Raw genomic sequence first — 26,228 nt, forward strand, 5'->3', positions numbered from 1 at the left:
ATCATTGTTAATTTTATATACTGTAATATATCTCTGCTGTTTTTGAATAGAATAATTAAATTGCCATTATTATTACCCTTGTTATATATCATTAGCACTGTTAGTAGTTCACTTTACATTAGTTTATAACTATTTGTATATAAACTTTAATGTAAAATCTTTATTTAGAAATATGATTGATTGATTACATACTTATATTATGTTAATATATACTATATATTACATACTTATACTATAACATTTGTAAATATATATATATATATATATATATATATATATATATATACACATATAAATAAAATGTAATGTAGCAATACATATTTTTATTTAAATAGTTTGCTAATTAAAACATACTAAGCTTCCCAAGAAGAACCTCTTTGTTTTCTCTAATCTTTCTTGCTAGTAACATTTTAAGTTCTTTAGACAGCATTTTATTTTGTTGTGTATTTGTGTATTATTTTGTTGTGTATTTGTGTATTATATGGCATATTTATCGACTATTTATACTTTTCTTTAGTCAAACACTATGAAAAATTTGTTTAACCAAAATTACTATCAAAAACCTTCATAAATAAGTATGGAATTTTAAATTCATGCATGCATTGTTAACGAAGCACAAGGAACTGCATAATCGATTAAATGCAGATTTTAAGTAATTAGTTTATTATGAAGTTACCAAAATCCTTTTAAGTTTTATCTATAAAATATCTACATAAAAACACAAACAAAGAATGTTCAATGATTTTGAAGCGCTAACGTTGTTCCAACAATGGCCGCCAAAAATCACGAAGAAAATATCTAAAATTGAGATCAAAAATCTATCTGAAGTTTTTTTTCGAAAAAACGCATTTTTTATCTGAAAAGGCGATTCCCTTGTTCGTTTATAGCATTGGATTTAATAGCGAAGTTTTTATCTTAAAAACGGAGTTTTTAGAATGTTTATAGCAATGGATTTTTTTTTTCTTCGCTTTTTACGGTAAAAACTTCGTGTTTTACGGAAAAAACTTCGTTTTTTATGTTTATAGCATTGGCCCCTGATACTGCACTGTGTGTTGCATTATTTTGCGTTGATTGGCCGTACCAATCAAATTTGATTAACGATTGATAACGATTAACGATTTTATAACGATGTTTAACGATTTTTTGAGTGAAATAACTAACTTTGAAATTACACATGCTAGGAAAATATTTAAGAAACTGAATGCTATATCTATAATAATACAACGAAATGTTTAACAATGAAGAGTAGCAACTATTCATTTAAATAACTATTAGGGGGCACCTTGTGATATTTTTTTTCATTATTAAGCTTTAAGATTCTCTGTTTTAATGAAGATTATATATACAATAAATCATTTTAAAAATTCAAAGATATTTTATCGCAAATATTTTTAAAATTCATTTTAAAATCTGTTTCCATTTTTACAACTTGATTCAAGATTTAAAAAATCTGTGAGATATGTGAATATAAATTGTTCACTATAAAATGTTTAATCCACCTGGAATATAGCAAATATCTAAAAATTACATATTTACATTTAAAACGAATACAAAATAATAATAAAGTCTAATTAATTAAACTGTAAAAACTTTTAAGATGCTTTAAATTAAAGTTTGCCCATAGAAGTTCAATTCACCGGTCAACTAAGTGGTCTGTTGTATGCTGTGATTATTTTCGATGGCACCATACGACTTCTTGTTAATTTGGTTATCTAAACAAAAGAAATATAAAGGTTAGTTTTTCAGAGATGTTTAATCAACTTTATTTTAAACATAAGACAACATTTCTTTTTTTTGAAAAAATTTGTATGAGTAATTAAAGCTATAGATGATAAATCAGAGTGTTAATTTTAATAAAATCTTTAGAGAATCGCTCAAATATGACCTTTCGAGCAATATAAAAAAAATTACATAAAAACAAAACCTTGTTTCTTGTATGATCCAAATGAAGATGTAATCAATGTAGCAAGGCATACTAGTCCTAAAACCGCACAACCACCTGGTACCACACTCATAACATACCGATAATACTCTTGGCATTCAGTGCAACAAACTCTAAGATACGATAAAAAAATTGATGTCAAGAAATATTTCTGCAATTGGTCCATGTTTACTTGATAATGTTAGCAAATTAGGTTTTTGACGTAAAGACTGGGACTAAATAACATAACAATTGTCATCTGATGTAAATAGGCTATTTGAAAAAGTTAAAATAACATACGGAATATTCTTGCATGGCTGCATATACTGAATGACCATCACTGCTGCTCCATTTGAGAGTTTATCCAAAAAACTCATTGAACCATAAACAAATGCAGCAGTATTCTAATTCATAAAAAGTAGTTTTATATTACCAACAGTTTAGAAAAAGAGATTTAAAGCAAGCATTCTTTCTATGAAAAAATACAAAAAAAAAAAGCAATTCAAAATTTAATTTGAGGTTTTTATAGAAAAGATCATAAGAATAAACACCGTATTTTTGTCAATCATCTCAGATATCATGGCCAAAGTAACAATAAGAAGTGTTGATCCCCCCATTCCAAGAAGAACTGTGGCACCATATGCTTCATTCCTGAAACGTTCTGACAGCTCCTCAAGTTTGTAAAACCAAGCACTAAAAGATCATACTGTACATAAATCAATAAAATAAAGTAAATATTGAAAAAAGTATAAATCCTAAAGTAGTTTTACACCTTCAGGTTTATGAAAATCTTTAAAAATATGTAACAAAAAAAATACATCTTAAAAATGAGAAGTAATAAAAAAAACCACAAACCTTGAACTGCATATAAAAACAATTCCAAGTAAGTAAGTTAACTAAAATTAATTCAAAAATAATTTTTTTAATATACCAAAAAAATATATTCAAATATTTAGTGCACAAAAATTACAAGGGAAAAAATGCAATTTGTAAAAAAAATATGAAAACAAAGATTTGAACTTGCAAAAAGTATGGAAAGTTTTGTCACTAAGACAACTTGTGCTTCTGGTGTTCTGGGATTTTTCGTGATCTAGAAATGCTGCAATTATTAGTATCAATTCTGGGACTCTTGAATGTACATTTTTTTATGGATAAACTTAAATATCATTGGTTAATGTCATGTATTGTTTAGATAAACTTAGCACTAAACTTTTATTAAATTGGTTAAGGTATATACTGTAATTTTAAAAGCAAATAACTTTCATAATTGCATATATGAAAATATAAACTAAGGCAAATATATGATGCAATTTTCACTGATTATTAAATTATATTTTAGCCAAAAAATATGTCAATGCGAACATTTATGTTAGAAGTACACCCTCTACCTAATCTAAAAATCTTAACCACAGAATACTTTTTGATTTTGGAAAACAAAAAAAACAAAAAAAATCATTTCTTACTACACTGATCTGCCTAACAGCATTTGATAAACTTTTATTTAATGGAAATTGTTCCTTAAAAGATTTACGTGATGTTCTAACTGCTATGGGATCCAGAAATCTGTCAGTAAGCACAATTCATAGGATTCACATTCAAAATGATGTTGTAGAGTATAGCAAAAAAAGAAGACAAGGTTTAGTTCATTGAATTGGGGAGAGAAAAAAAAAAAGATTTCAGGGTAGGATAGGGTTTCTTTGTCTTTCAACAAATGAATGGCACTTCAAAATCAGTGTTGTATCAGTATTAATGATTATTGACAAAATAATCAGTTCTGTCCTTGATTATTGATAGTTTACATTTAGTGTGACTAACAGGTTTAATGCCGGCAGAAAAGTGCATTGAATTATCAGAAAAATTTGGAGAGCATAGCCATATTTGATATATGCAACAAAACTGTTGCTATAATGAAGGATGGAGTTAGTATTAAAAGTTGAAAGGTTGCTGGTTGTTACTCAACAACATGCATTAGTAGAGTTTGCATACCAATACTATAATAGGCTTCCAAGAATTTGAAGATGATAGGCTACCAATCTAATATAATTGGCTACCAATCTGCAAGAATTTGACTAACCTGTATACAAACTTTGCTATTAATTTTATGCTCCACAAATTAAGGGATGCTGACAATAGCATAAGTAAGACTAACCATGCAGCCCTAATGTTTTGCATGCAAGAATGTCAAACTTATATAACTAGACTTCTGCAATAACCATGTAAAACTGCAATAAATGCATGTCCATAAGAAATCTTTTGAGCATGAACTCAATTGTGTTACTAAAAAAGAACAATCCACTATGCAGCAAGTTTGATATGAAATATTGTTGTCAAAGATACAAAAAGAAATGATACTTTTTGAAAATAAGGGTACACATGCTGATTATATAGAAGGAGCTCATTTATTTTTAATATATGAAATAGACAAATGTTGAGTTTGTGTGGGCATTTTCTTCTACAAGACTATTCAGTAAAAAACCTTTTAACTGTATGAGGGGTGAAACTTTAGACCAGAAATTTCCTGAAATCAAATTTGATAACAAAAAAAAAAAAAAATGTAATTGCTTACTTCTAAAATGAATTTCTTATGCTATCCAGCAATCAATATTTAATAAATATATTTTTGCTGTTTAAAAAACGATATTTTTTAATTCAACTAATTTTATATGGATTTTACATACAATAATAATAATAATAATAATAATAATAATAATAATAATAATAATAATAATAATAATAATAATAATAATAATAACAATAATAATAATAATAATAATAATAATAATAATAATAATAATAATAATAATAATAATAATAATAATAATATTAATAATAATAATAATAATAATAATAATAATAATAATAATAATAATAATAATAATAATAATAATAATATTAATAATAATAATAATAATAATAATAATAATAATAATAATAATAATAATAATAATAATAATAATAATAATAATAATAATAATAATAATAATCATAGAAACAAGACTTTTTAACCCAGAAATCTGAAATTTACTGATTAAAGGTAATGCAGCAGTGAGTGGCTTCTTTAAAAATCATTAAAAAAAGATTTTGTAACTATAGGTGATGAATCTTTCTACTAAAAACCACAAAATGACAGAAGACAGCTTTCATCTAAAAGTTATTAAACTCTTTGAATTCTGAATGTCAATTTCTTCAAGGTGCATTCTATTTTAAAGAAATGTGGGTCACATAATTGACCTGTAAAAATGTTGCATTTAGAGTAATTACAAGACATTATAAAATTTTGGTTCTTAGTTTATTTGCCAGTGCCTTTTATGATAAAGTTAACTGTTTTTGGTTTCTCAAACCAACCCAAAAAAATTCCTTTTAAATACCAAAAAAAAATTTTTGTTTGAAAATATTTATTTATCTGATTTGAAACTGAACAATTGGCTTCAGCTTACTGTAAATGTTTTGCCTTTAATTTAGGACCATATTGATGAATCCAATCCTCATCCTCAGTTACAAAACAACCCTTAAACCAGTTTTATTCATGTTTAAGTGAGGCTAAAACTGCTGAAAATTTGCTTTTGATTCAGTTTTTGTTTACAGTATTTCTTTAAAAAACTTTTTCATCAGCAATTCTTCATGTAAAAATACTTTTCCCATAGTCTCATTTGATTTTTCACAAACAGTATGATCAACTTTAATTTTAATTTCCTAATATGTTTTTATGAAAGATGAAATATTCAGATGGCATAGAATGTTTGTTTCTTCTTAAGGTGTCACTTTTAAAATGTTTCATGCAACCTGTGTTAAAGATACCTTATTAAAAATACTTTAAAGGTATTTAAAAGGGTACTGCAGAAAATTCTTAACTTTGAAGATATACACTAAAACATGAAAATCCAAAGAACAATTGTATCTTGTAGCATAGAATGTTTAGTATTACAACAAAAAGACTTATTTTCTAGCAATAAAAAAAGGAAAAAATACAAGACCAAAGAAATCAACAAATCCCTAGATGATTATGTTATTCTAGACAATCATAGTGGAAACACAAACAGTTTAAATACAAAGAGATCATTTTAATATGAAATTAAAGTAGAAATGGGCAGCGCAGCAATTTTAATGAATACAAGCAATTAATGTTTGATGCTTGAGCATAATTACTGCAAAATAAAATTGAATTAGTAAATAATTCGCAAATATTATATATATATATATATATATATATATATATATATATATATATATATATATATATATATATATATATATATATATATATATTAGCTAGAACCAAGTTAACAGTTCTTTATGAGGATTTTTGAATGATATTTTTGGAAAAATATACATTATAAATGAATGAGAAAATTTGTTAAGCCAGGTTTTTGTTTGGAGAGAAGATTATTGTGATTTATTGATGTGTTTGTTACAAAAAAAAAAGCTGCATTATTACAGTGTGGTTTAGCCCCCAAAAACATTACTACATAGCTGCAATTGCATTTCTGATTAATACAGTAAAGTTTTATATTTAACAGCTGGAAAACCCGGCACATGGCACCAGGTTTCCCAGCTGTTATTTCAGTGCAATATTATATATTACATATGTATATATATTACATATGTAACAAAACTATACCTTAAGTCCAAGTCTTGTATTGAATATTTTTGCTAATGCCGAGGCAATTATTCCACTAACATATATAATTGCAGGGGCTATTGCTATTGAATTCTAAAAAAAAAAAAAAAATTTTTTTAACCTTCATGTATGTAAGGAGCTAAAATAATTTTTCATCTTAAAGATAAATAATTTCAATCGTCAGATTATTAAAGGTAGTAAGAAACAAGTAAGAATATTCAGATTCAAACTCCAATTAACTAGAACCAAACAAACTTAATCAATTAGGACTAAACAAAATCAATCAATTAGGACCAAATATAGAATATCACACAGCTTTTAATATCAAATCAATATGAAAAATTGGAAAGAAAAATAAATCCAAAGGGATTTACCTTAGATAGTTTTAGTGAATCAAGCACGAAGTAGGATATGTAAATTTGTGAGATATTTACAATCAACCTTGTCATCATGTAGAGCCAACCAACCTGGATTGCATTAAATCTTTGAATAAATATCTTCAATTTATGTATGCATCAACATGTATGTATGCAAAATGTGTACTGAGTGCAAAAAAGCGTTAAAACTTTAGATTTAGCCATTACCTGATAAAACAAAGGTGTTTTGAACCAGGATGCTATAGTCTTTTGAGATGAAGCTGATTGAATGTTCCTAACAAGTGAGCTTGTTGATTCTTCATCAGCATAAAGATCAATATACTTATTGCATACTTGTGGTTCCTTTACACCCACATGAAATACAATCATAAATAGAAGACCAAGTGCTACCATAGCAACAGCTAAAATCTAATCATAAGAAGAATAAAAAAACTATTACTATATCTTTGTCAATTCTATAACTTGTAAATAATTTTGCAAATTTACCTGGAACTTTGGTGCATCAGCCTTGGTCAATGTTTGAATACCAGTTTCATGAACCTCAAACAAAATGAAGCATACCACAAATACAACAAGATTTGAAAGAACTGTAAAAAGATACCTAAAAAATATTTACTGTATAAACCAATGCATAACCCAGCCCAGTGTATAAAAAAAATAAACATACTTAACTAATCTCTTTTAGTTAAGATTTTAAAAAGCTTAATTAAAAAAAAAAGTATTTCCTTGGTATAAAAGCCAATTTAAATATAAGTCAACTTTGTCAAAGTCACTTTTTTTGTCTTTGTGTAAGCATTGACTTACACGCTGGTATATATAAGGTATGTGTGTGTATCTATAACAAAACGTTAGTTATTAAACTTTTACCTTAAAGCATTTAGTTCAACTTTGCCTGGCTCACAAGTTGTAATCTCAGGTATCAATGACAAATGTGAAATTTGTGTTGATGCCCAACCAAATTGAAACACCACAATAAATGGTATATAATAAATCATTAATGACCATTGGGGAGAATTTACACAATTTGATATACAGAGACTGAATATAAAAGGAAAAGATGAGGCAACACAAATAACACCAACTAAATGCCATATTTTCCTCCTACCATATTTTACATTCTTAGTATTATCTGATTGGTAACCCACAAATGGTGTTGCTAAAGCATCAGCTATTTGTCCACCAAGTATTATAAAGCCTGCATTAATATTGTTAAATGCAACAACTTTATGCATAAAAATTAACATATAGGAGAACCACATAGCAGCAGTTAAATCGTTCAATACATGGCCAACACCATAAGAGTACTTTAACTTTGCAGGAAATAATGAGGGCATTTTATTATTTTTGGTATCTATGAAATATAGATAATGCTAGAGAAACATACAAAAACACAAAATAATTTACGATAGTCATTTAACTCGTTCTATTTGATTTCTACGAATGTTTTGCTTGTCTCGATCTCTTCCTTATTTACTACTCAGTTTTTACTAACAATGCAATTACATACGTATATAATTCAACGTGAGCTACTTATTAAATTTTGTTTTCGATAAGGAAACAGAACGCATTATTTTTTTTGTTCTTTATATCCCAAACCCCCTATGAAATTGCCCTTTATCACAGAATGGTATCCAGTAATGACGTAAGCATATTTAAGTCACGCGCTAGCAGCTTGTTTAGTTTATTTCCACCAAAAATGAAAGGTGTTAAAAGCACTTTAAAAGTGGCACATTTTACCTTTATAATAAGTGAAGTAGATGTTTGGAAAAATGATTGCAAAAGTTTGTGGGCCATTTAAAAACCATGTTTAGGCTTTCTCTTCGTAAACACTCTCTACTACATTGGTCTCAAAAAACAATTTTATTTACAAATATCAACTTTTAATTTCCAAGCCACAAAGTTTAACTTTTTTTTTTAATTGATGTCCATAAATTTTTAGTAAAATATTTTTTTTTTTTTAATTTTTAGTTATAAATTTAATTTTATAATTTTTTTATATAATATAATATAATTTTTATCGTAGAATATAATTTACATTATATAATATAATTTATATTGTATAATATAATTTTATAAATATAGTTTATTAATTAATAGTTATAAAATAGTAAGACTATTTGAATAGAAAATAAAGATCGTTAACTAAAAGTTTTTGTTTAAATGCGTATGTAATCTCTTGTATAGATAAGCAGATTAAGAATCTTTACTCGATGTCTACAAAAGTACTAAAACGTAATTTGAAGAGTTAGAAAATAAAATTGGTCGACAATAAGTATTAGTCTGGGTTCAACATATCTGATTGTTATTTCTTCCGCGTTAGTAGATTTAGATGGAACTAACCCTATTAAAAAACAGGCTATTTTTGTTTTTTTTAAAAGTCGTATATCTCAGTTTTACATTTTTTAAACATTTCTGAAACTAAAATGTAAATATCTCAGAAACTATTTAACCTTTTTGTGAAATTTCCTGTCTTTTCATTGATATTATAAAAAAGACTAGTAGTAAAAAAAAAAAAAAGAAAAATGTTTTTTGTTGGTCAGAATGCGGACCTTTTTAAAAGGTCTGCACGCTTTTATTTCTCAGTCAACTTTAGCTAAGTATTTTTGGAAAGTTTACTGGAAGCCCCTCAACCAACCATTTACCTTTATGGTTATAAAATTTCAAACTTAAATATTGCTAAAGTTATTTATGTTTTTGTAACAACATATTTTATATATTTTTTGCTGACGTTTTGCAGTTTTTGGTGAATAAAAGTACGGCAAATTGATTTCCTCAGTACATAAAATAATTTCAAGTAAAAATAAAACAATAATTCATTACTTTGTTAATGTGGATAAAGTGGCTTCAAATGATACTTTCGTGCACAAAATGATTTATTTATAACCAATTTATGTGGGGCGAAGTCGTCAGTTCCGCAAATCTACTTAAAAAATACGTTTTGAAATTACAACATACCCAGCAAGCACACAACGTTGAAACAACTTTGAAATAACGTTGATCAACGTTGATCAACGTTGATCAACGTTATTTCAACGTTGTTTCAACGTTGTGTGCTTGCTGGGTAACTACATAATGAATATAACAAAGTTTAAGAACTTGCGAGACGTTTAAAAGTCATTGGCACAAAATTTGCTCATGTATCTACTTCAAAACACCCTTTACATGCCCGTTGATTGTAACTCAAGCATTGAAACCAACCTTCATACGCTTCATTCCAAATAGCTGCAGCAACACAACATAAAACTTCATCTCTGTTACTTTTCAGTAGAAAACCACCAAATGTGCTTGGGTGATTTGAATAGGTGGGAAAAAAGGACTCGTTTATTTTTAATTTTAACTGCTTTATTTTCATCATTTTGCACTTTTAACATGTGCTTTGTGTCAACAACATATTTATGTGAAGCCTTTTTAGCAGGTGGTTCCTTGATGAATTTCACATTTTCTGGTGATGTAAAGATTGCAATATACCGTTTTGCGTGAGTAGAGTTACATTTCATTTTTTGAGAAGTTAATATAGTTTTTAAAATATATACTTTGGTCTCCTTGTTGAATTTTTGTTTTATTAAGCATTTCTGTCTTTTTGTATTCAAAAGCTTTCACCGTATTACTTAAAGGATAAAAACCACAATGAGAAAAGACATCTAAAACTTTTTTTAACTATTTCAGGCCTCTGCTAAAAATGATGTGAAAGTTACAACGAGGCAAAGATACATCATCGAATTTAAGTATTTGGACAAAGCTTCAGACTTCATATAATTTATACTTTTATTGACATGTGTGTCAAATGTTTGTTTGCGATGTGTACTCTGAGGTGGAATTTATACTACTTTAATATCCATCTGTCTTTCTAATTTAGCTGCTTCAATGGTCACATCCAAATATAAAAGTGCCTTTTTCCCGGTCACATGGGTATGAAACTCGTTAAAGTGACACAAAAACTCTATAAAAATCTCTTGATCAGTATATCCATGTATCCATTTTTACTACAGTGTACTTTCGTAGCAAAAGAAAATTTTGAAACACCTGGAACCTTTGTTCGTTTGAACATAAAAAAAGGCGGTAATTATATATTTTAATATCCAATAAATGCTTTTTACTATATGTATTTTTTACCCTTCTGGTGGGATCTCCTTTCTCCGGAGTGGACCAATAACCTATGTAACAAAAAAAGCATAAAGGATTTTTACCCACAACTTAAATGTATATATATATATATATATATATATATATATATATATATATATATATATATATATATATATATATATATATATATATAAGTTTTAAAGTAAGACTATTTTGAACTTTTTATCTGATTTCGCATGAAAATAAAGCTAGGGATGATTAAAATAGATAAGGATTGCATCTCAGGTTGGTTAAAAAAAAGAAAAGCAGACGATGATACAGTGACTCAACAGCCACCAGAAAAGAAACTTAAGACGCAAACAATTTCTTATTTTGTTTTTAAATCTCAGAAGCATGGAAATGATGATCCTTAACAACTGCAATTTGATATGAAAGTAGTTGTTTTTCTGTGCAAGTTGAAGGATTTATGTTTTTAGCTTCATCACTAAAGCTAAGAGAAAAAAGAAAAGAGCCTTCAACATTCTCAAAACAAAAAACAACCAATCTTTTAAAAAAAAATAACAGATGCCGTGTGTCGAATAATTGAAAATGACACTCAATTGATGGCTTTAGTTTCACAACAGACAAATGAAAAAGTTTGATTCTTATATTAGTTTTATAACTCACTACATTGAATGAAAAATTTGAGCTTCAGAAGTTTCTAATTTCTTTCTCTCCATTTCCTGGTCACCACATTGACTCCTTGATTAAACTTGATGAGTTGACTTCTACCAACAGCTGCTACTTAAGTTCATGAAACCAGATGCTACAATATGCACATCTGATGAAAACATTGGATCTATTAACTATGAACTTACTGAATTTATGAAGCAACTACGTGCAGATTGTGAGCAAGATTCTCAGTTGGTGGGGCTCAATGCAGAAATTTCCTATCCTTGTTAAATCAGCCAGAAATTATTTCTGCATACCGGTGTCTTTGACTGCCTCAGAATGACATATTTTTTTTTTTGTTAAAAAATGAATATCCATTTTAACAAATTAAGAAAAAGTGTTCCCGAGGCGTTTTTTTTGCAACTCACTGTCTACAAATTCAAAACTGTTTTATAAAATTTAAATATCACCCCTATCAAGAAGTTTACTTTGGTTGTAGGAAAAATATGTTTTTAAGATTATGATTGTTGTGTAAAATGGTGTCGCAAGCATTACTGGCGCTCGGGGAAATATACCCCGAAAAACATATAATAATACAATATATACAAATGTATTTAACAACAAAACAAAAGTAAATAAGATATAAAAAAAGAGAATTTAGTTAATTGCAAATAATATATATATTTCTAATATTATTGTAATATATCAATAAATATATTTCCCGGAAATTTTTGTTTGTTTTGGGGACCATTTGGCGCTCCTCACTAAATATTGTAAGTTGTGACCAATGTATAATTTTCTTAGACCATTTAGAAGTAGTTTTAAAAAAATCCAAATCATAACACAGGCCAGTGATAAAAAAAGCCATTTTAAAGATTTCTCATGATTCTATTGTTTTTGGTTGTGTTGAGTTTAAAAATAACAATGAAAAAAGTCATCACCTACCATACCTTCACATTTGAAAATACGGAATGTGAAAAATTCATTTTTTAAAATCTAATATCAGTGCATTTAAATATATTTAAACATTGAATCTGAATGAAATTGATGTGGTGAATGGCACCTCCAGAACTGCTCTTTATTCTTCTTCTTCGGTTTCAGATGTTTGTTTTATTTCTGTCATAATAACTTCACATTTCAGTTTTTCGCCCATGTGCTTTAAATATGAATACACACTTGGTTGTAAAAAAATTCCCGATCAGTTATTGTTATATACGTGGTGAGTTTTTTTTTTTTTTTTTTTTATTAAAAATATAGTGTGCTAAGTCAAATAAAGTCTGTAATTAAATAAAACTTCATCATTAGTTAAGAGCCATTGTTTGAGAAATGTAGGCAAAGTCTGGAAGTGATGTCTTCAAATTGTACTCATTTTTAGGTATTTTGTAAAGTACAATGAAAATGGGCCACTGGTAAATTTTTTTTCAAAAATTTTTATTATTTACGGAGATATTGGGTCCCAAAATTTGGCCCGTTTTGAGAAAATTTTGCGCATGGAGTGCAATTGCTACTTTGAGGAGTAGTTTTAGCAACATGGATATGACAGAAACATTTCTTTTTAATTTTTTTACTAATCTGGGTAGGTTTCTACAGTAAAAGTAAAAATTCAACATGATTACATTTTCAGTTGTCTAGAAATCGTGGTCCGAAACCACAACATTTGAAATTTTACCCTAACTTTGAGCTCTAATATCTCTTAAGGCCAATACTTGCACGTAGTTTTTTTAGGTGTTTTTGAAAGACACTAAGACATACATTGATTTTTTGAAACAAAAACCATGTGCATGCAAGGACCTGGGAAGAGTAACCTGCCAAAAATCACTTTTTGCGTTCAACGCGCTTTGATAGATTACCCATAACAACTGTGGCCTTAGGTCCACCATGAACAGTATAAGTTATTTATTTTCCTTAAATATGCATCTTCCAATATAGGAAAAAAAATCCATGTGCTCTGGTGATTAAAAGCCTACAGAAGTCCTAGAAGTAGCCTTATTTTGCCAATTTTTTAACTAAAAAAATACCCTAGCAACGGTATAGATATACTTAGCAACGGCTACTTTACAGCCATATCAATTAGTGCTGCTATTAAAAATTTTAATATAATACTTTTTTTATAAAGAAACTGTACGAGAGAACTTAAAAAAAAATTTTTTTTTTAACTTAATCAATCAAAGAAAGAACCATTAAACTTCAAGATCAACGTTTTTTCCGTTTAAAACTGATGGGAAATACAGTTTTCTAAGAATCACCAAAAAAATATAATAAATTTGTTAATGGCCGATCTGAATCTCCACGTTGTCAATATCGTCTTTTGAGAGTGAATAATCTCCTCTTTGATTAGTTGGTGTTGGTGCATCAATCTTACAAACAACGTCAAGAGACGAACATTGGAGAATATTTTCTTTGGTTGGCCACTTGAAGCAGTTCTTTCCAGGTCTAACAGAATATTCCATACAAGAAACATATATATCATCATCATTGACCTAATGGTTGAGGTAAAGTAACGTCTAATCATTGCTGCTTCCTAAATATTCCTTGAAATTAGTTAATATGGTTAATAAACCAATACTTTTGTAATAGATCTCAATACACAAAAATACAATATTATAGTGTTAAAACTTCTTACATTTTTAATTATTGCAGATCCATTGCATAAAGTATGGAACAACAATCCAATCACCACTTTGAAAATCAGCTGCTAACTCCTTTGCAATCAACTGAATATCATTGTTTAAATCATCTTCTTCGTTTTCAAGTGCATCTTTCATATCAACAGTTTCATCAATCACATCATCAGTTAAGTTAACCTCTTCACAAAAAGTGGTTGCCAACCATCCTGTTCTTTTTTGCTTACTCCATCTAAAAACTTACACTTGAAGGATAAAGGAAATTGCTAAATATTTATCTCAAGTCCCAAGAAAAGAAAAAAGTCACATTTTTTAGCATACATACTTTGGGTATTTGTAAATATACAAGTTAATTTACTTGCCTACAGAATAATGATCGAATTTGTTGAGTTGTCACATATTCACTTGGCTTTAACATTGTCCTCAGCTGTTGGTGAACTTGCTCTGGATTCATTTTCTTCCCACATTCTTCTCCAGCCATAAACATCTGCATTAGCAATGTTTTTTGCTTTGAAGAATATCTAAATACTTTTCTTTTTGGTAATGCCCATCGAGTGATGTTTGTGAAGTTTTCAATCCCTTGTTTAATGATAGAATGGGATAATAGCAGGTGATCAGAAGAATTAAGGTTCGAATTTAGGTTCATTTTGTTGACATAGGAAAGTCTTGCTCTGTCTACCATAGATTTTGCCACAGATTGAGAAGTGTGGTTTTGTGAAAGTATATGCTCTGCTAATAATTCAGTATCATAAAATGATTCAGCACAACCAATTTGTGTACAAAACTTAAGAGTGTTAACACTTCTATCAACACGTTTTTTTTGGAAACTGATGGCGCAGTATAACTTTTGCAAGTTGAACTATAAGGCTTAACAATTTGAACTGAAGAATGGAATGTCACATTAGTATAGGTCCATTTTTTACCTTTTCCAATTTGGAAGTATCTCCACATTATCATGTGATCAGAGAAAAACTGAAAAGAATGATAACTGTTAATGTTGGGAATCAGATTTGTTCCTGATAAAGTAGAAGCTTTGGAGTCTATTGTAATTACAGCGACATCAGCATTTTGAATTCCATTGCCATAATGAAGAGCCTCATAAATATCTTCTGCAGTCAACATATTGTTTCCAGCATCAATAAAACTCCTTATGACACATTTCGCTCCTGCTGACTCTCTGTCACATTGATCTTTTCCACGTGACGGCTCATTGTAATCATACCTTTTAAGAAAGAATTGTTTTGCTTTGCAAACTTTGTAAAGAGCTTCTAAGTAGAAAATGCCATGATAAGATGATGCATTATCTGACTTAGCATAAAGGTTTTTTAAACAAGGAAAATCATTTCGAACTTTGGTTAAAACAACATCAGCTAAACAGAGTACATCAACAAGGCTTTGCTGACATCTATAGACAGCAGTGAAATAGACTTTTTTTTTCATTTGACCATTTTCATGGAAGAAGAAGACATCAACATGTAAAGTCATTCCTTTCTTTCCGAAATAATCCTTTTGGCTTTCACGGAATTTAGCTGACAAAATTTTCTGACAAAAATCTTTCAGCCAAAAACCAGTTTCCTTATCAAGTTGCTCAAACGCCATTATTTTGGCCATTTTTTGTTGTGCATCACGTATTTGATGCTTCATATAGGCTTCAACATCTTCAGTAGCCACATTTAAATCATATAGAAGATCTTCATCTTTACTTTCTATAACTAACTCACGAACCTGGTTGATTGCTGAAATGAGGTTTGCACAGTCAAAACATTGTTCATTTTCAGCAGCTATAAAGGGTTGATTCAAGTCTGGATCTATATCTGAAAGAGCAAAAGAAGTAGAGTGACTATGCAAAGTGGAACTTTCACTACACTTGAAAGGATAATTACTCTTCAAATACCTTTTACCCTTTTCAAGGAACTTAGTAATATTTTTATACTTCCACTTTTCAGAAATAGTAATCAAAGTTTGAAACCCATCCATGCCAGCTGCCGTCACATCATCAAGACCAGCCAAAGCTTTCCTTTGAGAAGGTTTTATTCCACGAAGAATTCTCCATTAAGAAGTATCTGACATAGGGAGATAATTAGTTTCTTGGCAAACTTCTTTATAAAATGTGATTGTATGGCTAAACTTCATCATTAAAATGGCATTAGCCACTTTTTTTTCCTCTACATTGTCAAACTTTATTTTATTTACACCATAAGCTACATTTTGCAGCAAACCTCGACAAAACATAAATTCTAAAAAATGTTCCATTTTTTCCTGTGGCATTTGGCATATGTTTACCTTTTCCTTTTTTGGTATGGAAAATTCTCTGTTTTGTTTTTGCAACTTGCGTGCTTTTTCAATTTGATATTTTTTGCAATTAAAGATTTTCATTAATGCTTCTTTAGTGTACTTTTTATGGTTAATAACTGAAAGCAAAAAAATTTGTCCTACAGAATCGCTTTCTTGAAACATCTTAACTGGTACAACAAGGTCTTCTGGAACCAATTGTGTTGAACCATCTTCATCCTCATTGTGTAACACTTGAGAAATTAGTGCCTCTGATTGACCTGGTGCAATTGCTTCGGCAAATATCTTCTCAAGCTGCATTTTAAATTTTTCAAATTTCTTCTTAATTTTCTGTTTGGTTCCTGGGGTTAAGTCTTCTATTCGCTTTTGCTTTATCTGAAAGGACAGTGGACTTGCTCTAAATGCTTCACACAAAGAGCTAGCTGCTTTTTTTGATTCTTCGATAGTTTCATCTGAAATGATTGTTATATCTGGAACATATATGTTATCAGCAGGAAAGCAAGACTTTATTGGTGTTGGAGCTGGTTCTAACATGTGAATATTGTTACCTGTAGAAATACTTTTTAGGTGGCTGAAGCAAAATACGGCTCCAACAGGAAGTGATAAATTCTTTTCATTATAAGCAGCAAGGGTGTTCAAAGGGATGGATCTAATTTTTGGTGCTTTTTTACCGATTTGAAATTCATGTCTTGGGTGTTGACAACTGTTTGGCTGCTTCCAGCCAATACCAAAAGAAAAACGATGGTACGCACATAATGAGTCATAGCGTGAAAGATAAGCTTGTAGTCGGCTTTCAATCAAGGTTTTTTCATTCCACTGGTTTATCGGTAGAAGCTATAAAACAGTAACGTTAGATTTTCCACCTATGGAGAAAGAAATCCTGTTTCGTTTAATAAAAAAGCAAATAATACTCGAATATTATTCATACCTTTAAAGCATGTAAATGATTAGTTATGTCAGCAGTTAATTCATTAACTTGAAAGATTCCATCTTTGTTCCAACGCTTAAAAGGACCACAAGAAGTCTTCTCTTTATTAAAATATATGCATTTCTCATAAGGACTGACTTTATTCTTGTTCTCTGACATATTTTGTTTATTGATAATTATTTATTGACTAATATTAAAATAATGCAGTTTTTACTAACAAATTTTAATTCTTCTACTAATTCTTCTAAATGAAATAAATAAAATGTTCTGTTTAATATGTAAAGTAAACACAATATATATATATATATATATATATATATATATATATATATATATATATATATATATATATACAGAGCCGGCTCGTGAAAAATATATGTGTGCGAGAATAAATTAGGCGCCTTTTAGATTTAAATTCCGAGCTCATTCGCAAAAAATGTCACTTTTTTTAAATCATAAAACAATGCATACTACAAATACAATAACTTTCTTAAGAAATTTTTTGATTTTAAACATATTTTTAGTTACTAAACGGAACACGTCTAACTTTAGATTTTGCAAAATTTAATCTTAAAGTATCAATATCCACAGATTCAGCAATTTTGTTTTCAATGGAAATTATTGATAAACCATTTAAACGTTCCTGGCCCATTGTTGATCGTAAATAATTTTTTATTAATTTTAATTTGGAAAAACTACGTTCCCCTGTACTCACTGTTACCGGTAGTGTTAATAATATTCGTAAGGAAATACAAACATTAGGAAACAGTTCTTCAAGCTGACTATCATATATCCATTTAAGCACAGATTCCGGTGATTTTTCCCCATCTAATTTCTGTGATAACAAATTAAGTTCCAGAAACAAATCCTCTGAATACACATCTTTTGAATCACCATGAGTCAATACTTTTTCCAGTAATCTGCATTTATTAATTAAGCCTTCTTCTCCTATTTTATCAATTTCTTTGATATTATACAAAAACTCGAACGGTTCTATTGTACTTGAAAAGCTTTCAAATCGTTCATTTATTGATTCTTTAGCTATTTTAAAGAGAATATCAAAAAACTGCTTTTTGAATTTTTGGTTTGGTTGTATATCACCATCTTCTTCAAAAGGTTCATCATCAAAAAACCTTTTTCTTTTTCTTGCTCTTTCACCTGAAATAGAACTGAATTCATTGGTCAAGTTTGCATCATTAGCTAGAATTTTGGCTTTTGAAATATATATTTTGTAAGAATCTTCAGTGTGTTTAGTAACAAAAAAATCAATAGTTTTCTTTAATGCATTTGCAGCAGTCTTCACATCTACAGTTTGACATTGTAATAGTTTGCTAGTACAATTAATTTCAGTTAATACATCGTGCCAAACCACAACACCACATATGAATTCAAAACTGTTTAATTTTGATGCAAGTGATTCAGCAGTTAATCTAGTAATAGAATCTTTTTCAATGTTGACAACTTCTTTCAATGCACAATAAATTTCTTTTAATCCCAATTTTAGAGCACGAACAGCATTCACATGACTTTCCCATCTGGTAGTACTTAATGACTTTACTGTTAATTTGCAACATTTTGATTCAAAAATTTGCCAACGCTTTGTAGTTGCAGAGAAAAAATTATACAAAGCTTGAATTTGTGAAAAAAACCTCATAAGTTCTAAACATCCTTGGACTGCATCCGCAACAACCAAGTTCAAGGAGTGACAGACACAAGGAATATAAAAGGCTCGTGAATTTATATCTTTTATACGCTTCTGTACACCAATTTTTTTACCTTTTATATTGGATCCATTATCATATCCTTGTCCACGAATATCCATGACAGATAAATTATTTGATTCCAATGAATTCAAAATTTCTTCAGTAAGTCCTAATCCAGTAGTATCTAATACATTTATGAATCCTATAAAACTTTCTTGAATTGTGACACTGATAACCTGGTTATCCAATTGTTTTGCAATGTTAACGTAACGTATAATAATAGACATTTGCTCTTTGTGACTTTTATCTGGTGTACAATCTACAATAATCGAAAAATACTTAGCCTTTTTTATAATACTTAAAATTTTATCTAACAGTCTAACAGTCTTAATCCTTTTGCTTGGGTTTTTTATTTATTTTTCATTTGGTTTAATGCAAGTTCTTTAAAATTTTATGCCTTTATAATACCTTCTATTTTTTATAATAAAATAATAACAATCATTTTTTTAAATTTAATTATTTGAACTTTAAAAAATATGCAAAAAACAACTCATTATGCAATGCATTATAATCTGAAACCGCACTATCTGCATCAAAATAGGCAGTTGTAATTGCATGCAATTTTACTAGCTTGATCTAATATTACTAACAAAAAATAATTATGCACAAAAAATAACCAAAACAAACAATGTGCAAAAATAATTATATAAATAATAGACTAAAAAAGAGATTTGTATATTTTTTATAAAAACATTCAAGAAAATCTTTTTTAAATCTGGAAAATAAGGTGCAGATATGTCATTCACAACTGACAATAGAAATTTAAGGCGGGGACCGATTTCACCATGTCGGCCATCTTGTCCAGAAGTAAACATAAAATGTAAACTTTTGTCTGATTGGTTAGCAGAAAACATTGTAAAAAAAACTGATTGGGATTAGACAAGGGGCATAACTCAGTTTTCACAAAAATGGACTTAGTACCTTTGATATTTTTAGCTATAGATCTTGAAAGATCAATATATTTTGTTTCTAAGCAAAATTTTAATTTTGCGCCTTTTTAATGCTGCGCCTGTGTGTTTCGCACACTTCGCACACGCTACGAGCCGGCTCTGTATATATATATATATATATATATATATATATATATATATATATATATATATATATATATATATATATATATATATATATATATATATATATATATATATACACACACACACACACAATGTTCCACCTGATATAATATATTATATTAGATAGAACATTATATTTATTTATATATAGTTTTTATTTGTTTTTATTTTAAGTGCTATATGTATTTTTTTTAAGTTCTCTCGTACAGTTTCTTTATAAAAAAAGTATTATATTAAAATTTTTAATAGCAGCACTAATTGATATGGCTGTAAAGTAGCCGTTGCTAAGTATATCTATACCGTTGCTAGGGTATTTTTTTAGTTAAAAAATTGGCAAAATAAGGCTACTTCTAGGACTTCTGTAGGCTTTTAATCACCAGAGCACATGGATTTTTTTTCCTATATTGGAAGATGCATATTTAAGGAAAATAAATAACTTATACTGTTCATGGTGGACCTAAGGCCACAGTTGTTATGGGTAATCTATCAAAGCGCGTTGAACGCAAAAAGTGATTTTTGGCAGGTTACTCTTCCCAGGTCCTTGCATGCACATGGTTTTTGTTTCAAAAAATCAATGTATGTCTTAGTGTCTTTCAAAAACACCTAAAAAAACTACGTGCAAGTATTGGCCTTAAGAGATATTAGAGCTCAAAGTTAGGGTAAAATTTCAAATGTTGTGGTTTCGGACCACGATTTCTAGACAACTGAAAATGTAATCATGTTGAATTTTTACTTTTACTGTAGAAACCTACCCAGATTAGTAAAAAAATTAAAAAGAAATGTTTCTGTCATATCCATGTTGCTAAAACTACTCCTCAAAGTAGCAATTGCACTCCATGCGCAAAATTTTCTCAAAACGGGCCAAATTTTGGGACCCAATATCTCCGTAAATAATAAAAATTTTTGAAAAAAAATTTACCAGTGGCCCATTTTCATTGTACTTTACAAAATACCTAAAAATGAGTACAATTTGAAGACATCACTTCCAGACTTTGCCTACATTTCTCAGACAATGGCTCTTAAGTTTATTATTATTATCATTATTTTTAAATACAATTGAAATAATACTATGAAAAAACTGTAGGTGATACAAAAAGCTTTTCCATGGGTTTCCATGGTTATGTCATTTCATTCTCAAAAAACAGTTATAAAAGATGCTGCTCAAATTTGCAGTAGCATTTTTCATGAATTGTTTTTTGAAAATTTAATGACATGGAAAGTTGCTCAGTAAGACAAGACAAAGAAACCTTATAAACGACCCTTACGTTTTATTCTTCAAGGCTTATCCTATAAACTTTGAATCAATGAAACCTTTAAAGGACTTGAAAAAGAAGCCTTTAAAAGACTTTGAAAATTGACCAACTAAGTCTCGCAAATTTCGTATTTATCCAAATCATAGCTATTGGGGAAATCGAAATCACCAGTAGGCTGGCACGACACTGGTTCGCAGTAGAATGATTTGACATTTCTATTGCTTATGACCAAATATGAATAAAGTTTGCATATGCTAGGATGGAATGTTAGATGGTACAATCAATCTCTCTCGCTTTGGAAAAATGACTCTGGGTTTTCAAAACTATGATGACGCTGAACACAATTAAATTTCAATCAAACTGGAAAAAAGCAAACTTCAAAGGACTGTTTCTAGCCAACTGTGTTTTGTCCTTAATTAAAATCTTATTTTCTTTCCCCTGAGAAAAATTTTATTTTTTAAACTATTATATTCTGATCTGTTGCATTGACTTGCAACTATGACATGCAATGAAATACTAATAAGAAAACTAACTACATGAATAACATCACAATTAAAAAATATAACATTTGTGAACACAACAATCTTTAGATATTTAATAGACAGTGCTGACAATATTTTACATAGCTTCACATAAATTCCTTAAATATGAAGTAAAATGTCAAACTAATAGAATAAAGGGGAATTAAATAGATTTAAGGGAGAAAATTGATTGAATCCATCAAAAAACAATCAAAAAACAAATTTGAACAAAATAAAAAAACCACTTAGTAAAGCTTATTAAAAAAAGTTGCAGCTATTAAAAGAAGAAATATTAAAAAAATAGTTAATACAAAAATACAATACCAAAAAAGACAACTTAAGAACAAAATATTTACACATAAACTTATTACAATTGCCAAATAATGATAGATTGCCACACTTCTGAGCAGAAATTTAATATAAAAATGTGAACAGATATACATTATAAACACATCATTTAAGCTTGAAATATTAAAATAAAACAACTCATGAATTCTAATTAATTAAAGGATCTTCATCATCAGATTTGAGCAGCCCATACTTCATTCGAAGGGCATCAGATCGCTCTTTACGTTCTGCTTTACGCTCATCAGCTTTTAACTGACGCTCTTTTTTCTTCTGCATGATTTTGTCTTCCTCTTTTTTCCAACTCTTGTTAGATTTTCGGCAGCATTTACCTATTCAGAATTTTAAAGGTGTAACTTTTAAAAACAAAGCAAAAGAACTTGAAGAGATTGCAATTGAAAGTGCTTTCAACAACACCAAAATTATTAATTTTTTGTAAGCATTATTTACAAACTTGAAGAATTATCAAGAAAAAATTAACAAAACAAAACAAAAAAAAAAAAAAAAAAGAAAACTCACAATAAATGAAACACCCAAATGCTAAAAGAATGATGAATGCAAGGGATGGGACAACAATCATCAGAATGTATCCTCAAAAAACAAACAAAACAATTTCTAAAACAGAATTTCATTATTTTAAGTAACTAATTGCTTTAAGTAACCTTTGTTTCTTAAAATAATTCTTGAAAAAAAAAATGTACCTCATAAATGATTTTTGTTAAAGAAGTATACAAATAATCAATAATTTATAATAAGCAACTTTAAACTTAAGATAAAAACTTAACTTTATTACCTGGAATAAGGCATTGCTTCCAGTACCACTCATTTTTTACACAACCTTTAGGAAATACTCTTTCTGAAGGAAACCTCTCACATGTTTTAGAAGGTTCACACCAAAAACAACTGTTTTTGTTGGTACAAGTGCGACAGGATATATATTTAGAACAGTTTAGAGAAGTTGTTGGCGTTAAAATGCTCTATATAAAATTACAACTGTTTACATGTGTAATAGAAATGTTTAAAATGCTTACATCAGAACGTAAATATTCTAATTTTATTGTTATTTATGAGTTAATTTCTTTGGAAAGCTTTATATTGCCTCAGCTAAAATGTAGAGACCTGAATTTCAAAAAAAAAAAACACTCACAACAAACACTCAATTGACTTTATCTAAATTATAAAAACTTCAATCCTTACAATACAAAATAAATTTGCAATTTTCTTTATTTTAGTTTTTTTTTTTTTTCACTTTTATAATTTGCTTTTTTATCTCAGTCTAACTTGATATGAAATGTGCAGCTGGTGGAAGTAAAGCAGTGAAGACTTTATAACTTTAATAAAGAACAAGTTACCATGAGTTGTACAAATTTGTGTGAATGATGGCTTTAAAAGAACAAACATATAAAAACACGAAAAGCTTTTTAATATCAACTTTTCTTTATTCGACTACTATGTTAAGTTTTGAATTTTTAAATTTTTATAAAGTTCTTTTTTTATTTTTGAGATTTTTCTAATAGAATTTATCATACTTCATTATATTGTATTAGTGAGTCATAATTTTCAACAAACTGTGTTTTTAATCATTCTCATAAACAGGTAAATAGTGAAATTGGTTGACATTGATTAACTTAGTCCAGCTTTTAAGTATTGTCCATTAAGCTACGTTTTTAAACTTACCGGCGTTGTTGAACTTATTTCACTTGTTGAGTTAGCATAGGTTAAAGAGTTCTTAAAAGTAAAAACTAACGTTAAAATTAACACATATTTCAAATAATTCTTCACTTCCATTATACTGTGTTCCTTAAAAAAAAAAAACTATTTGTAGCCATCAATAGCGATTAATGCGATAACAAATAATCTATACTAAACTCTGCGGACCGAATGGAACCTTAGATCCTCCTATATACAATATAATATTCTAATTAACCAATGATATATTATCAAGGAGGTTTAATGCACAGGAGACGGCACGGTATATACGTTTATATAAAACGCGCTGAAGCCACTGATCTCTATAATAACTGGATAGCGCAACTCCGTGCCAAACTTCTTATTTTTTGACGCCAAAATCGCCATATTGGAAAGCCCCAAAAATTTATCTTTATATTTATATTTATTTGTAAAACTTATCGCTTTATCGCACATATCAGATTTCATTGTTCTGGGGCTTTCCATTATGGAGATTTTGGCGTCAATTTTGATATTAGAGATGCGCAATCCAGTTATTATAGAGATCAGTGGCTGAAGCCAGTTTTGAAAGTCAGCCGCCATCTTGGTTGACCCAAAAAAATTGGCGCTACTGCACTTTTGCACCCCCCTTTTTTTATTGCAGATTATGATAGAAAATTTCATGCTGATTCAGAAAAATATAAAAACATAGAGTTGAAAATCAACGGAAAGTGCTCTAATTCGAAGTCAAAGTTGTAAAAAATCTCACTAAAGATCCCTAATATTCGCCATTTTTTAAAAATCTTTTTTAAAACGCTTTCAGTTTTAACGAAAATTAATTACCGTTACATTGCGCAATAAGCAGACCTGGTTTCAATTAGCCTTAACATTATTATTTTAAAGTATTTTAACGAAAGTGTTATAACGAAATGAAATTAATGGAAGATTTCAAATATAGGTTAAACGTAGAATGTGAGAATGTAGACAAATTGATGAATAATTATTATTATACTGCCCTATCCCTATCCCTATCCCTATCCCTATCCCTATCCCTATCCCTATCCCTGTTCCTATCCCTATCCCTATCCCTATCCCTATCCCTATCCCTATCCCTATCCCTATCCCTGTCCCTATCCTTATCCCTATCCCTATCCCTATCCCTATCCCTATCCCTATCCCTATCCGTATCCCTATCCGTATCCCTATCCGTATCCCTATCCGTATCCCTATCCCTATCCCTATCCCTATCCCTATCCCTATCCCTATCCCTATCCCTATCCGTATCCCTATCCGTATCCCTATCCGTATCCCTATCCGTATCCCTATCCCTATCCCTATCCCTATCCCTATCCCTATCCCTATCCCTATCCCTATCCCTATCCCTATCCCTATCCCTGTCCCTATCCTTATCCCTATCCCTATCCCTATCCCTATCCCTATCCTTATCCCTAACCCTATCCCTAACCCTAACCCTAATCCTAACCCTAACCGCCTATCCAAACCAGCTTTATTGTGAAATATAAATCGTAGTTATAATAATTGCGCATGCGTGTACAATATTGCGCTCTGAGTAGCTTATGGCTAGGTAAGAGCGCATACCAAGACACTTCGGAAAAACATACTTTAACGACTTTTGTAACGTAAAAACCATGCTATTAATGTATTGCTTCTATAAGCTAAAAGATCATTAACTTATTATTCTCAAAATGGCGAATATAAGGGTTTTTAGTGGGATTTTTTACAACTTTAACTTCGAATTAGAGCACTTTCCGTTGATTTTCAGGTCCATGTTTTTATATTTTTCTGAATCAGCATAAAATTTTCTATCATAATCTGCAATAAAAAAAAGGGGGGGGGGTGCGAAAGTGCAGTAGCGCCAAAAAATTTTATATTTTGCGCAAACTATTGAGAAAACACAGATGAAACGAAATCAAAGCATTGCAACAAGTCAATAAATAATTCGCCAGTTATACTTTCGAGGTTGTATTATGTTACAATGAATTGTTTGCTAACTGATTATCTGGTTCAGCTTATTCCAAAATATATGGAATACTGAAACAGACATTCAGATAGTTGTATGTCAACACAAAATTAGCAGACACCAT

General features: G+C 29.2%; 3 protein-coding genes and 1 pseudogene across 4 annotated transcripts; all 4 read right to left on the reverse strand.

The window, feature by feature from the left end:
- Positions 1–1,355: 1,355 nt before the first annotated feature.
- Positions 1,356–8,470, reverse strand: LOC145187478 (major facilitator superfamily domain-containing protein 12-like). Its single transcript, XM_090100391.1, has 10 exons — positions 7,784–8,470; positions 7,403–7,517; positions 7,124–7,324; positions 6,914–7,006; positions 6,540–6,632; positions 2,777–2,817; positions 2,473–2,614; positions 2,222–2,325; positions 1,925–2,055; positions 1,356–1,712 (listed from the first exon to the last, which is right to left on the reverse strand). The coding sequence occupies exons 1-10, from the start codon at positions 8,248–8,250 to the stop codon at positions 1,645–1,647; spliced, it is 1,455 nt and encodes a 484-aa protein (XP_089956517.1). The 5' UTR covers positions 8,251–8,470; the 3' UTR covers positions 1,356–1,644.
- Positions 8,471–13,839: 5,369 nt separating this feature from the next.
- Positions 13,840–17,747, reverse strand: LOC149893355 (uncharacterized; annotated as a pseudogene). The gene is made up of 4 exons (XR_016454741.1): positions 17,498–17,747; positions 14,640–17,403; positions 14,277–14,509; positions 13,840–14,133 (listed from the first exon to the last, which is right to left on the reverse strand). The product of XR_016454741.1 is annotated as an uncharacterized LOC149893355 (transcript).
- A 176-nt stretch (positions 17,748–17,923) lies between these two features.
- On the reverse strand, positions 17,924–20,326 carry LOC149893356 (zinc finger MYM-type protein 1-like). Its single transcript, XM_090077047.1, has one exon. The coding sequence runs from the start codon at positions 19,485–19,487 to the stop codon at positions 18,018–18,020; it is 1,470 nt and encodes a 489-aa protein (XP_089933173.1). The 5' UTR covers positions 19,488–20,326; the 3' UTR covers positions 17,924–18,017.
- A 1,800-nt stretch (positions 20,327–22,126) lies between these two features.
- Positions 22,127–24,333, reverse strand: LOC145187480 (pituitary tumor-transforming gene 1 protein-interacting protein-like). Its single transcript, XM_080063880.2, has 4 exons — positions 24,133–24,333; positions 23,249–23,432; positions 22,975–23,046; positions 22,127–22,787 (listed from the first exon to the last, which is right to left on the reverse strand). The coding sequence occupies exons 1-4, from the start codon at positions 24,241–24,243 to the stop codon at positions 22,606–22,608; spliced, it is 549 nt and encodes a 182-aa protein (XP_079920006.2). The 5' UTR covers positions 24,244–24,333; the 3' UTR covers positions 22,127–22,605.
- Positions 24,334–26,228: the final 1,895 nt, after the last annotated feature.

The sequence above is a fragment of the Hydra viridissima genome, unplaced genomic scaffold (assembly GCF_058129835.1).
Source record: "Hydra viridissima isolate aposymbiotic clone 2 unplaced genomic scaffold, HvirCarnegie_v1 scaffold_1, whole genome shotgun sequence".
NCBI lineage: Eukaryota > Metazoa > Cnidaria > Hydrozoa > Anthoathecata > Hydridae > Hydra > Hydra viridissima.